At 40.4% G+C, this 11173-nt stretch overlaps 2 protein-coding genes across 3 annotated transcripts in view; both read left to right on the forward strand.

Moving 5' to 3' along the window:
* Positions 1 to 309: 309 nt before the first annotated feature.
* LOC111262864 (uncharacterized) lies at positions 310 to 6370 on the forward strand. Its single transcript, XM_022837458.2, has 2 exons — positions 310 to 2924; positions 3173 to 6370. The coding sequence occupies exons 1-2, from the start codon at positions 722 to 724 to the stop codon at positions 4252 to 4254; spliced, it is 3285 nt and encodes a 1094-aa protein (XP_022693193.1). The 5' UTR covers positions 310 to 721; the 3' UTR covers positions 4255 to 6370.
* Positions 6371 to 9269: 2899 nt separating this feature from the next.
* ema (C-type lectin domain containing ema) overlaps positions 9270 to 11173 on the forward strand; it is a 17875-nt gene continuing 15971 nt past the window's right edge. For both annotated transcript variants that reach the window (XM_022837459.2, XM_022837460.2), the window contains exon 1: positions 9270 to 10051. In XM_022837459.2, the coding sequence (XP_022693194.1) occupies positions 9978 to 10051 (74 nt within the window). In that variant the 5' untranslated portion in view covers positions 9270 to 9977. The remainder of the gene's footprint in view (positions 10052 to 11173) is intronic.

Here is an 11173-nt window from a genome sequence, read left to right on the forward strand (position 1 = left end):
ATGAGGAATCATCTTTTCGAAATAAGGATAATTACTGCGGGCACAAAGCGAGCGCGAGATGGGCTTCCATACGTATGTGTACGAAACACGACTTTTCTCTATTAGAACGAATAAAACAGAATCATATGATTAACCGTTCGTTTTTATTGTGTGTGAGGACTATAATTTTATGATTCGCACGTTTTTTTTCTTTTTTTTTTATATATATATATATATATATATATATATAGACAGCTCACGAATAATATCTAGGTAAAAAAAAAGTACACAATTCCCTTTTGTAACAGAAACCTATGTTTTGATCCGCAAGCTAATAATTCGTCCATTCTTATTAAATCATTTTCCTAGATTATTCGGGAACCCCGCCGGATTTGACATTAAGGCATTCCAGCAATCAGCGCAGTCATTTTTAAGCGATTCAAATAGATCAAGCTTTCTACAAAGTGTGCCAGGCTCTGTCACGAACGGTCTTAATGTGCTCTTAAGCGCCGGATCTTTCCATTCCCAGCAGAACACTTCTGACGCAGTCGTAACGCACGCTCAATTACCTTCAGCATTCAACTATCGCCAAGTTGTTCTGAATCATGTTCCTGGTTCCAGTTCACTGAATGGTGGACTGGTTCTTGGCGAGAAAGGAGCGCCGGTGTCTCCACTTGCTGACTTTCCTTCTAAACCTGCCCCAATTCCACAACCACCACTTTCGCTGCCCCCCTTGCCTAGAATGCCTACTCTGCCCAAGGTATCTGTACAACCATCGTTTGAGTTCAAACCCAGCATTCGAACACTACCGAGAGGACATGAAGGTAGCACGCAATACTTTGTGTTGGGCCAAAAGGCAACGCAGACACCTTATTTATTCAACGTCCTTGAACTACCTACGCTAAATCCTTTGCATTCATGCTCGCATCCCTTCCACAATCATCCAACAGTTGTTACTTTGAGCGAAGATCCAACGAGACCCAATGTGGTTGTCATGGTGAACCCGATCAACCCGTCGCAGGCCCCATTTCCGACATTGAACCCGCCCTTATACACGCAAGATTTGGGCATAGAGGTACCGCAGATAGTTCCGACTAGAGTTCTGGCTCAGCCAACTTTAGCGCCACCTCTGCCTCTTCCACTACCCGCGTTGCCGCCAGTTCCTCGCCTTTTCTCCAACCTCCCGAAAGAGATGTTTTTCTGGTTCAGAGATAATAACAAAAACTTCACGCTCGTCCCCAGCTTCAACGACTTTATAAAAAATTATCAGAACCCACTGCTTATAACACGTCCTGTGCAAAACACCTTTTTTAGACCCTTTATACATAGTTCTCGCCAGTTCAGTCGAGGTTCGCCAATAACCGGAAAAGGACCCGTGTTTAGGAAAAAACCCTTCGTGTTCAACTACTTCCCAGCGCTGACTTCTAATTTTCCGTACGATGCTCCGTTTCTGACACCTGAAGGTCGCAGTGGGAAGAGAGGCCATCCAAGCGGTACACCCATGACCATTTCCCGTAACCTGGCGAAGGACTCTAGGTCTGCGCCGGCTAAACATGTTCCTCCCAAAACAACAACACCAAAACCCGATATTTCTACGACATTCCTAAATAAAGACACTCCGGACGAGACCGACAAGTTGGAGGATTCATTGACAGAAAATTCAAAGTCGCTTGGCTCGAACGACGTAGTCTTTACGATGACAACAGCAACAACAGAGGAGGCACGCGATGAATCCGGGAATAGCGACATTTCACCATTAGGTAAAAAAGAAATTAAACCATCTGCTACCCAAAGCGATGCTGTAGTTGTAACGAAGGAACCCAGAACGACAATAATTCCTGTCGATACAAGTGATACCGACATGACTGCCACCAGCACCAGAGCACCGAGCTTTGATAAGAAGAACTCAGGTAAAAGCGATAACTCCGAGACATCTATACCGACAACAGACAGAGAATATGACGAGAATGGCCTAACGGTTAATAGGACTAGTAAGTCCTTCACCGATAATGACTACGATCAGTTATTTGTGGACTTCACCGACCCCAACAGTATTCAGAAGGCAGTTAAGCCTGACCAAAACTTGACAACGACGAGCACTACCACGACAGTCACGGGAAGAGCCGGAGCTACAACAATAACCATGGGCTTGAAAACAACAAAATCACCTTCAGTCTCATCTACTGAAAGAACTCGCTTAGACGAGTACGACGATTATTTCGTTGACTTCTTTGATCCCCATCCTTCAGGACCAAGACCTAAAACCTCGAGTACCACAACAACGACCACGTCGACCTCTCTGAAGCCGTCAGAAAAGAATGAAACGGAATCGCCAACGATAACGAGAGGAGAGACTCAGGCACTGCCATTACCTACTCCAAACACAGCGGGAGTCAGGAACGAGCAAACAACGACAACCACACAACCTACAACTGAGGCGTCTATGACCACTCCAAATGAAGTAACTATAACAACTGAGCAACAAGTAATTACCACGAATGAACGAACGATAGACGCATTAACTACGACGAAAACGGCTATAGAGCTCACCGAAGGGGCAAGCACAGAAAAAATTACTACTGTTATGGAGTTGCCGATTACTACAACAATAAATGAGCCTACAACGGAGGCCCAAGCAGATGCCCCAATTGCACCAGCAGATCATGCAATCACGAGCTCCAATGAAACCACCAAAAGAGTTGAACCGGATGCGGATGCTACCACTGAGGTCTCGCTGTTGCCGCCACCGCCGCCAACAGGAACAACAACAGAAAAGATGCAGACGAACAATGCAGACGAACCAGCGATGGTAGAATCGACCTGCAACTCTGAGATGGTAAAAACAATTAAAGAAGATAAGGCGGTGGCAATGGGAGTTGAGGCAAACAGTACTACAGAAGAGTCTCAAACAGAACATTCCGTTGTCGTAACAGATGACGCTCAAGGTTTGACGCCTCATTATTAACTTTAATTATGTGCGATTGCTTATAATTGTATAAGAAGTTCTGTAAATGTGTATACTACAACTAATATTTAATAATTTATTATTATATTGATGCGATAAATGAAAAACCCTACGTACATTCATAACCATGCTAAATGGCCGTACAACATGTGATCCTGTATTCTAATATGTTTATAGAAATGTAACCTAATCTTAACGACGTGCAATATTATCCGCATATTGTTGCAGAAAACTTTCCGATAACTGCCAATGTTAATTATGCAAACGAAAAGGAGGACGCACCACTGTTGCCACCTCGATGCCCTCAAGATGATGGCACAACAACAGAGACCAGCGCCTCGACGACAGAGATACCTGAAGTCAGTAAAGTAGATGAGCCTACAGAACGAGATCACAAGCTGGCAGGGCGAGATCTCGTTGTTGGTATTAAGGGAGACTCAAATGACACGAGTGATCCGTCTTCCAATGACACAACCACCATTCCATACGACCTCACTAAGACCCGTGTATCCTTAACAACTGTTGAAGCCAGTACAGAACCAGTTGTGCACACTACAGTTAAGGCAGTACCAACTGTCGAAGTTAGCACAGAGCCTACGAAACGGCCAGAAGCAGAAACCGTCCCAACCACGACGTCCGAAACCACCGTCGCAGGAACAACAACAAAAACAATAGTGACGTCTACATTAACAACAAAAACGACAGAGATGACGAATTCGGAAGACGCGACTTCATCGGAGGTGACTACAACAGAGACAGCGGGAACAGCAAAAGCGAGAGCAACAACATCAACCACGACAGTGAAAACAACATCAGTAGATTCTACGATAACAGCTCAAGCTACAGCGACATCCTCTAATGGCAGTGTAACACCTTTAATGACCACAGACCCGACTTCAGCAGAATCGTTTACTAAAGATTCACCAACGACAGAAAATTCAGACCGTCGTGGAAAAGCGCTTCCCGCTCCAGAAGACAATGAAGAGCAGCACAGCGTTCCAAAAACCGTCCTCATCAATGGGGACACTCGGAACTATTCCGACGTACAAGACAATCACCCCGTAGTGAACGACGTCGGCATGAATGCTTCCGATCCGCGTAAGCGGCGCGCAGCAAACTGGTTTGTGTGGCTACTGGACAGTGAAAACATTGGCAAGTCATTCGTGGGTGACGTAGGCCGATTCACGTCATCGCGCGACATAATCTATGTTATCGCTGGGGCTGTCCTGGTGTCAACCGTCTTTGCCATGATGGGATTGTACTGTACACTTAAATCCAAGGCACCAACACACAGCCGCCAAATTAGATGAGTTATTCATCTGCATTGCAATAGAAAAAAGTTGCCGAAAACTTTCGCAGATTGACTCAGGCCATTTATTTCAGTTAAATCTATTTTAGTTACTCTGGTTTTGGTTTCACATATTTATCAAGAAACGATATATGCAGAAAGTGTTCAGCAAAATTCTCCTTGTGCCCCAGTGAACATAATTCTTACGGATTCGATTAAGAAATCTTTTTAGATTTTCGTTTCCAGAGTGACCGTTTTCAGAATATTGAAATGAGTTATGAACGATATATGAAATCAACGATTTTATAGAGCCAGTGGCTAACCGCCTGAAATATATTTGAGAAAACAATTACCCATGCCATAATAATACTTAGAAAAAGCGGAACCTTTGTCTCTAAAATAATAAAAATAATGTGTGTGATATTGCATTGTGATAACAACTATGTATACCACTATGAGTGGTTATAGACAGGAGATTATTATCGCGACATCCAAGACCTACAAAATTAGTAACGGTTTTAATCAAAATTGCCTCATCTTGCGGAAATTTGTACGATACCCTAAAGCCGAGTTCAAGCTGGAAGCGTTTGAAAGAAAAGCCTTCGACGGAGAGCGTATAGTTATGCCCAGAGATTAAGGCCGAAGTGAGTTACTTTTAAGCGTTGAATTAATCAATTTACGAAGCCGACAGTGCCGTTAACGAAGGGCATCTCAAGGAAAACTGAATTATCATTAGCGCAAGGATTTTTTTCTATTTATTGGAGTGGTACCTATATCAATCGATGTTAAAAATAGCAGGGTAAATAGAAGATAAGAAGGATCGCTTGCCGTTCTGTAAATAGCAAAGTAGCATATTCAAACTAAGTAAGTGGATATAACGCTCAACAAATCGACTGTAACAAGAGCAATGTAAATATAATGAACGTCGGATTGTAAATAAATGATAGAAGAAAATTAGTCAAAAAAGTAAAATGCCAAAAGATATATACACTCAAGTTTATATATGTCACATTTCTAACGCCATTTTCAGATCACTATACATATTATGTGACGTGATCCTTTGCAAAACGGCCTGAGTTCAATATAATTTAATTCAAAGAATTCACTTTTGAAGGAGAATAAGATCACAGAAGAAGGGGAATAAGCTCTTTAATTTTTATATCTATATTTCAAAGCAGAACTATCAGTGAACTAAAGACGCGATTTTGTTCTTAATTTTAGCATAGTCCTAATAAAATCAATATATACTGAAATCATTCACATGTCCATTTTCGACGTGGACACTAGTATTTTCTCGGACATTAATGTGCTAGATTTTCTCGGGTGTCCGTCATTATTTTGAGTTTATAATTTACTTTAAAAATGTCAAATAAGTTTCATCACTTCAAATTGTACGATATTTAAACAACGGTAATGATCATACGGTGCTGTTCATTGCAAAAAGCTCAATCTGAAATTTTTTAATATACGTATTTCTTTGAATATCCCGAATATTCTCCAGTCTACCAAATGATCTCAGCCATGTTTTCAACGTAACTTCAAAGACCATAAGTCTATATAACACGCAGACTTGAATGGTAATATCCCATGCAATAATTATAGAAATATGAAAGTTTCAAAAAGGCCCTTTTGATCACGGAATTAAACGTTTTTTTTTTACGCAAGCAATATATTTTAGATAACTTGTAGAATGTTTTCGTTTTGAATTACGCCAAGCCAGTTCAATATGCAGAGAGTTTTTGAAGGATCTTCTTACTTCAGAATTGCACAGCAACCCTTTTTGCACCAAAGCACTTTATTATTACGTTGTCCGTAGCAGTTTAGCAGATCGACAAACGAGAATAAATTTCAAACTACGCGCCAGTAGTAAATGATATGCTGTCAAGATTTACATCAAGTCCTTGGCTATCTACAACCATGAGCCAATTGAGTGTCATAACACACTGACGACCAAGTTAGACAACACCTTTGCATCTGAATTCATTATGGTGATGATGGTGATAATTATCTGGTGACACTTTGTCAGCGTGTAGCCGTAGATAGCCAAAGAGTTGAAATTACTATTTTTGAAAAAATAATTGGAAAAATATCAAACAAAATAAATAGCTAAACAGTTCCGCCTGTTCGGCATAGTTTTATTAATTATTTTATTTTAGGTAAAAATGACACGCATCTGGGTGACTTCGCTAATATGTTCTACATGAATGAAACTCTATAGATATTGATATAGTAACAGCAAATCACAAATACGACATGTCTGGGACAAATAGGTAATATTGTTCTGATTCGGAAGCTGGTGTGCGTAACTCGACTTCAAACATTTCTAAAATTTGAGGTGGCTGTCCGATTCGATAATATTTATTGCATAGAGAATGAAAGGAGATAAATATCAGTATATTAGACTAATTAAATAGATCGTGCCCTATTTCCATTTTTAAATTTTAATTAAAAATGCGCTTTACTAGCAATATCTTATGGTTGCCTTGGCGGGCTCGGTTGCTTTTGAGTCTTCCGTACTTAAAGAAGCCACATGGAAATATTTAGCTATTACTATGTAAGAAATAATTACATTACGTTTATGCTTATTTTTATAGATACTGCACTTTAAAACTTATTGTAAAATACACCGTACTTATGATATCAGAAGCGTAGGCAAAAATGTATTACGTCGTAACTGGCTATTTGTTCTGCTTCATGTGCAAAATTTGGTTTTGTGTAGTTGGATGATAGGATGGTGGTATTTAGATATATCTCAAAGAAAAAACAGGAAGTTGTTGGTATTTTATCTAATGCTTCACAAGCACCGTTGAGAGGTTTAGCTTATGCAACTTTTCTCGTAAAAGTCTATAATAAGGGTTGTCTTACATGTCTCGCATCTTTCTTGCTGCATAAATACGCTAACGACAAAATTTTTTTACAGGTGGCAATTAATTAGTATAATTCCGTAAACCAAGGCCTGATTGAGTACCCTGCTCAAAATTGAAACTTGAAAGTCATTAACGTAAAGCATTTGAAATATTACTATAAGGTTCTAATAACAATTTAGCGTTCCGTTAACACCTTTTTGTTTACGTGAAGCGACCAAACAAAAGTTCTACTCCAACGTCAGATGTAGAGATATGTTTGTTTAAATGTTTTTAATATTAAAGCAAATTTACAACATTTTACATCGAAGAATAAATATATTGTTATAATATTAAAAAAATTGCATTATATTGCAATAGACTTCTAAGCTGTATGATAATTTTTAAGAAACATAGTCTGATTCCCAAACCTGCTGGTGTCCTGCGTCACTGTCAAGGTTTAGTAATTCAGCGAAACAATCCGCCGTATATTGCATGTATTAGATATGTATTATAACATTAGTAGGAATGTATCACTTATAATACTGGATGGACCTGGTCCAAATTAATCGACCGGTTACTTTCTTAGCTACATAATGCGCTCTGAGAACTTTACTGATGGAATCATAAAAGAAGATACGCTTTTGGGATCACGTCTAAATTTACTATTGAGTGGGAAGTAACTATCAATGAGACCTCACGCACACACATTTGCATATACCTATTTATATATTTTCAAGAACTTAAACTTTCGAAAACGATCATAAAAAAGGCCAACCAGATAAAAAAGAAAAACAATTTGTTCATTCTGAGTTACCCTTACATTGAGACAAAGTTCTAAATATAGCAAGTTCAGTCTTAGCAGAATTGCCATTATGTGAACAAATGGCACAATTTAAAAAAGCCCAGGTTTGACGGAAGGACCAAACTGACTGCTAATAGCAATTTAAAGTTTACGACCTTTAATCAGGCATATGCATTATAAGTAACGTCTTCGTTAAGCAAGTACAAAATTCAGCAAACAAAGGTTTCGAATAGCTGAAAATAATGATCATATTTTGGTAAGTCTGCTCAAAATTACAAATGTGAATATATGAATAGTACCATTAATCCCTTAAAGATCCATTATTAGCATACAAGAAATATACGCATCACAGTTTCGCATTACAATACTATCGGTTACTGAGCCCTTACCTAAGGGATTAATGGGACAGGGCTAGTTGAAAAATAGAACATATAAGAACAAAAATAATTGTTTGTCTACGCAAATATGTTCGTTTATTAGCAATTACAGCATATAAATATATAGCAATGAATATATATGTCGATTCTATTATGTTCATTACTAACGCTGTGCAACTATCATGACGTGGCGTTATCGTCCATTTGGCATTTTCTTGCTGTTGTTCCAGTGGACCTCATTTTCTAAAGAAAACTGCAAATTTGGCTCCGTTGTAACTTCAATGATCCCGTGTCCAGTTTTTTTCGCGAGCTGAAGAGCGTCTTCTTCCACGTACATCAAATAACTCCAGTCCAAAGGCATAAATATATGATCCTGCAAGAAGCGTCCGTATAGTTGTAGTTTGTGTACTTCGTCCTAATATACAGCCTTTACAACACCCAATAATGAATAATAAGCATATTAGTAATCCATTTAAAAAATATTACATTATCAAGCTGCCTCCGCAGTCTTTTACCAATCTTAATGCTAAAGAATAATCCAAATCACCGACACATTACGTCATATATAAAAACATTCACCAAAAACGAAATTCATTCGAAATACGCATTAGCATAATTCTCAATTTCGTTTCGTCCTGTATTAAAATACGGATGTTCCGTTAAGGTCGCTTGTCTCGTTTGTCTCACCAGATCTTGCCCCATTTTTCACCTACGCTTTAACCCTTTTCCCTCAGTGATTATCATGGCATACGATTAACATCGTATAGCTAGCCGGCAACTTCCATGCAGTGCTCAATCAGCAAATCTCCACCGTACGCTACGTACGGAAACATTATAGCACCAGTAGCTGTATACAGCGGCAACTATTGTCCTCGACTCTCCTAGAGTGGCTGTGTCGTTTCATCCACAACTAAAATTGCGCGGGCCTCCTCCTCGCGGTGGGAACACTCAGCTGCATCGAAGGGCCAGTAGCTAAGTTGCAGCAGCAGTTGTACACATAGACACGGCCAGAGTGCAGTAGGTGGAGCCTCGTACATTGTAAAAACATCAAAGCAACAGCAGTGAGCAACACAAGTGCATATGTGTGTGAGTACGTGTGTATGTGCGTGTGAGAGTGACCGTGACGTACTGTCCTAACAGAGCAGTCATAGCGGCTATAAATGGATCTTCGGCATCAGGCGACAATAATTACATCAGCAACGTTAACGACGTTAACCGACTGACGGTGATCGTCTGGAGAACCCAACGTGAGCTACGAACGGCAGTACTGCTAAGCGTAAGGTAGGGCAGCACTGGTGGTGGTGGTGAGGAGGCGCCGACAATATTGGGATGCTGATATGAGGGCGTGTGATCGTGAGCGAAACAGGTACGGCTGACGACAGCGGAATTGAACAAGTGTTATCGCATTAAAGGCCACGTTCCAGTAGCTGATGGGACTTCAGAGTTCAGTTAATAAAAAAAAAAGTAAACTTAATATTCGTGGCAGGAGAGTGGAGGCCCAGAGGCGAAAGCAACAGGCAAAAACGCTTTATGCAGCTTCATGTTAGACATATTTCGTCGTATAGAAAACTAGCATCGAGCGTCCGGTTCTATGTGACCGTTGGCAGAAGTGAGATCCTTTACGGTCAGAGGCGCAACGGCTACTTGGAGAAAACCCTTCCAGTGTGCAGGTGAAGTGGCGGTGAGAACAACTATACAGGTGTGAAGGTGTTATAGAAACATGTTTGGACGACGGGGCTGGTTCGGGGGTTGGGGCTCGAAACCTCGGAACCTCCATAGCACCGAGCATTTGAAGTGAGTATTTTTGTGTACGTTAGTTACGCACATACGAAGTAGATCGTTCTATATGAATGGATCAGCAAATGTTCAACTGCTCTTGACAAGCACAGTATTTATATAAAACATATTTGTATAATCTAGCACTACTTGAACGTTCGTTATGGGACAGCACCTGCTTAGCGGCGAGCTACTGGAGATACCAAGCACGTTCCAATTACCAAGCAATTTGACCTGCCCAAGCCTGACTCATAGTCACTTCGCTCGTAACGGCGTCCTATCAGTTGTGGCCGCTATTCAATTAAGCAGACAATGTTGTTATGGAAAATCCGTAGATTGTTAGACATTTGGGGCAACTATCTACCTAAAGTCAAGCGGACCAAACGCGCAGTCAAAATGCGCTTAGTGTGCCGCCGAGCCAATCTGTCAGAGCCAGTACCTGTCTTTACCGTAAAGGACCATAGGTGATAGTGGCCTTCCGATCCGTGACAGTGGCAGCAACAATGGCGCCGTTCAACCAAGTTTACCTATAAAATATGCTCCAGCAAGTACGTAAAGAATTATGTGAACTACAGCCGTGCAAATTCTGCTCCAGCGTTCAGTGCGGCGAGAAAGTATAATAGTATCCAAGTAGAACGAGGTTTGCATGAAGAAAATTTTCGTAGGTATTGTCATTTTCCTGGCGGAATTAAAACGTTGTATCATTTTCTCCATTCAGATCACATAAGTGATTGAATCAAGACTAATTCATGTCATACAAACGAAAATGTCAACCAAAGTTAGGTTATGCTTTGTGTCTGGTCCTCATATTTGTGTAAACCTAAGTTCATTCTCTAAGTCACAACAACAAGAAGGCAATGAGGCAACGGCGATTTGGAGGACGACACCCCTGTGACGTATATAACTTGGCTCTACCTATGATCTTGTGTTGTCCTGATGCACTTGCGTGCATATCTGTGCTCAGAAGTTGTCAGATAGATGCTGTTCCGTATTCATTGCTAAGTGCTTTAAGGTTCAGAGGGGGAAAAAACCGCCTATGGAACACATATGGCATGCATGTGGAAGCACGCTATTACGACTTGTATTTTCTGATAGTGAAATCCTTAAAAACTAACGTACACTCGGATACAGATATATATA

This window comes from Varroa jacobsoni, unplaced genomic scaffold (genome assembly GCF_002532875.2).
Source record: "Varroa jacobsoni isolate VJ856 unplaced genomic scaffold, vjacob_1.0 scaffold_710, whole genome shotgun sequence".
In the NCBI taxonomy this organism is placed as follows: domain Eukaryota; kingdom Metazoa; phylum Arthropoda; class Arachnida; order Mesostigmata; family Varroidae; genus Varroa; species Varroa jacobsoni.

What these genes read in the sequence shown, in the direction of transcription:
- LOC111262864 (XM_022837458.2), top strand. Translation starts at nt 722, where the DNA reads ATGCCTACTCTGCCCAAGGTATCTGTACAACCATCGTTTGAGTTCAAA. An exon ending in CGTAACAGATGACGCTCAAG is followed by an intron (nt 2,925 to 3,172) that starts GTTTGACGCCTC and finishes ATATTGTTGCAG; the next exon opens with AAAACTTTCCGATAACTGCC.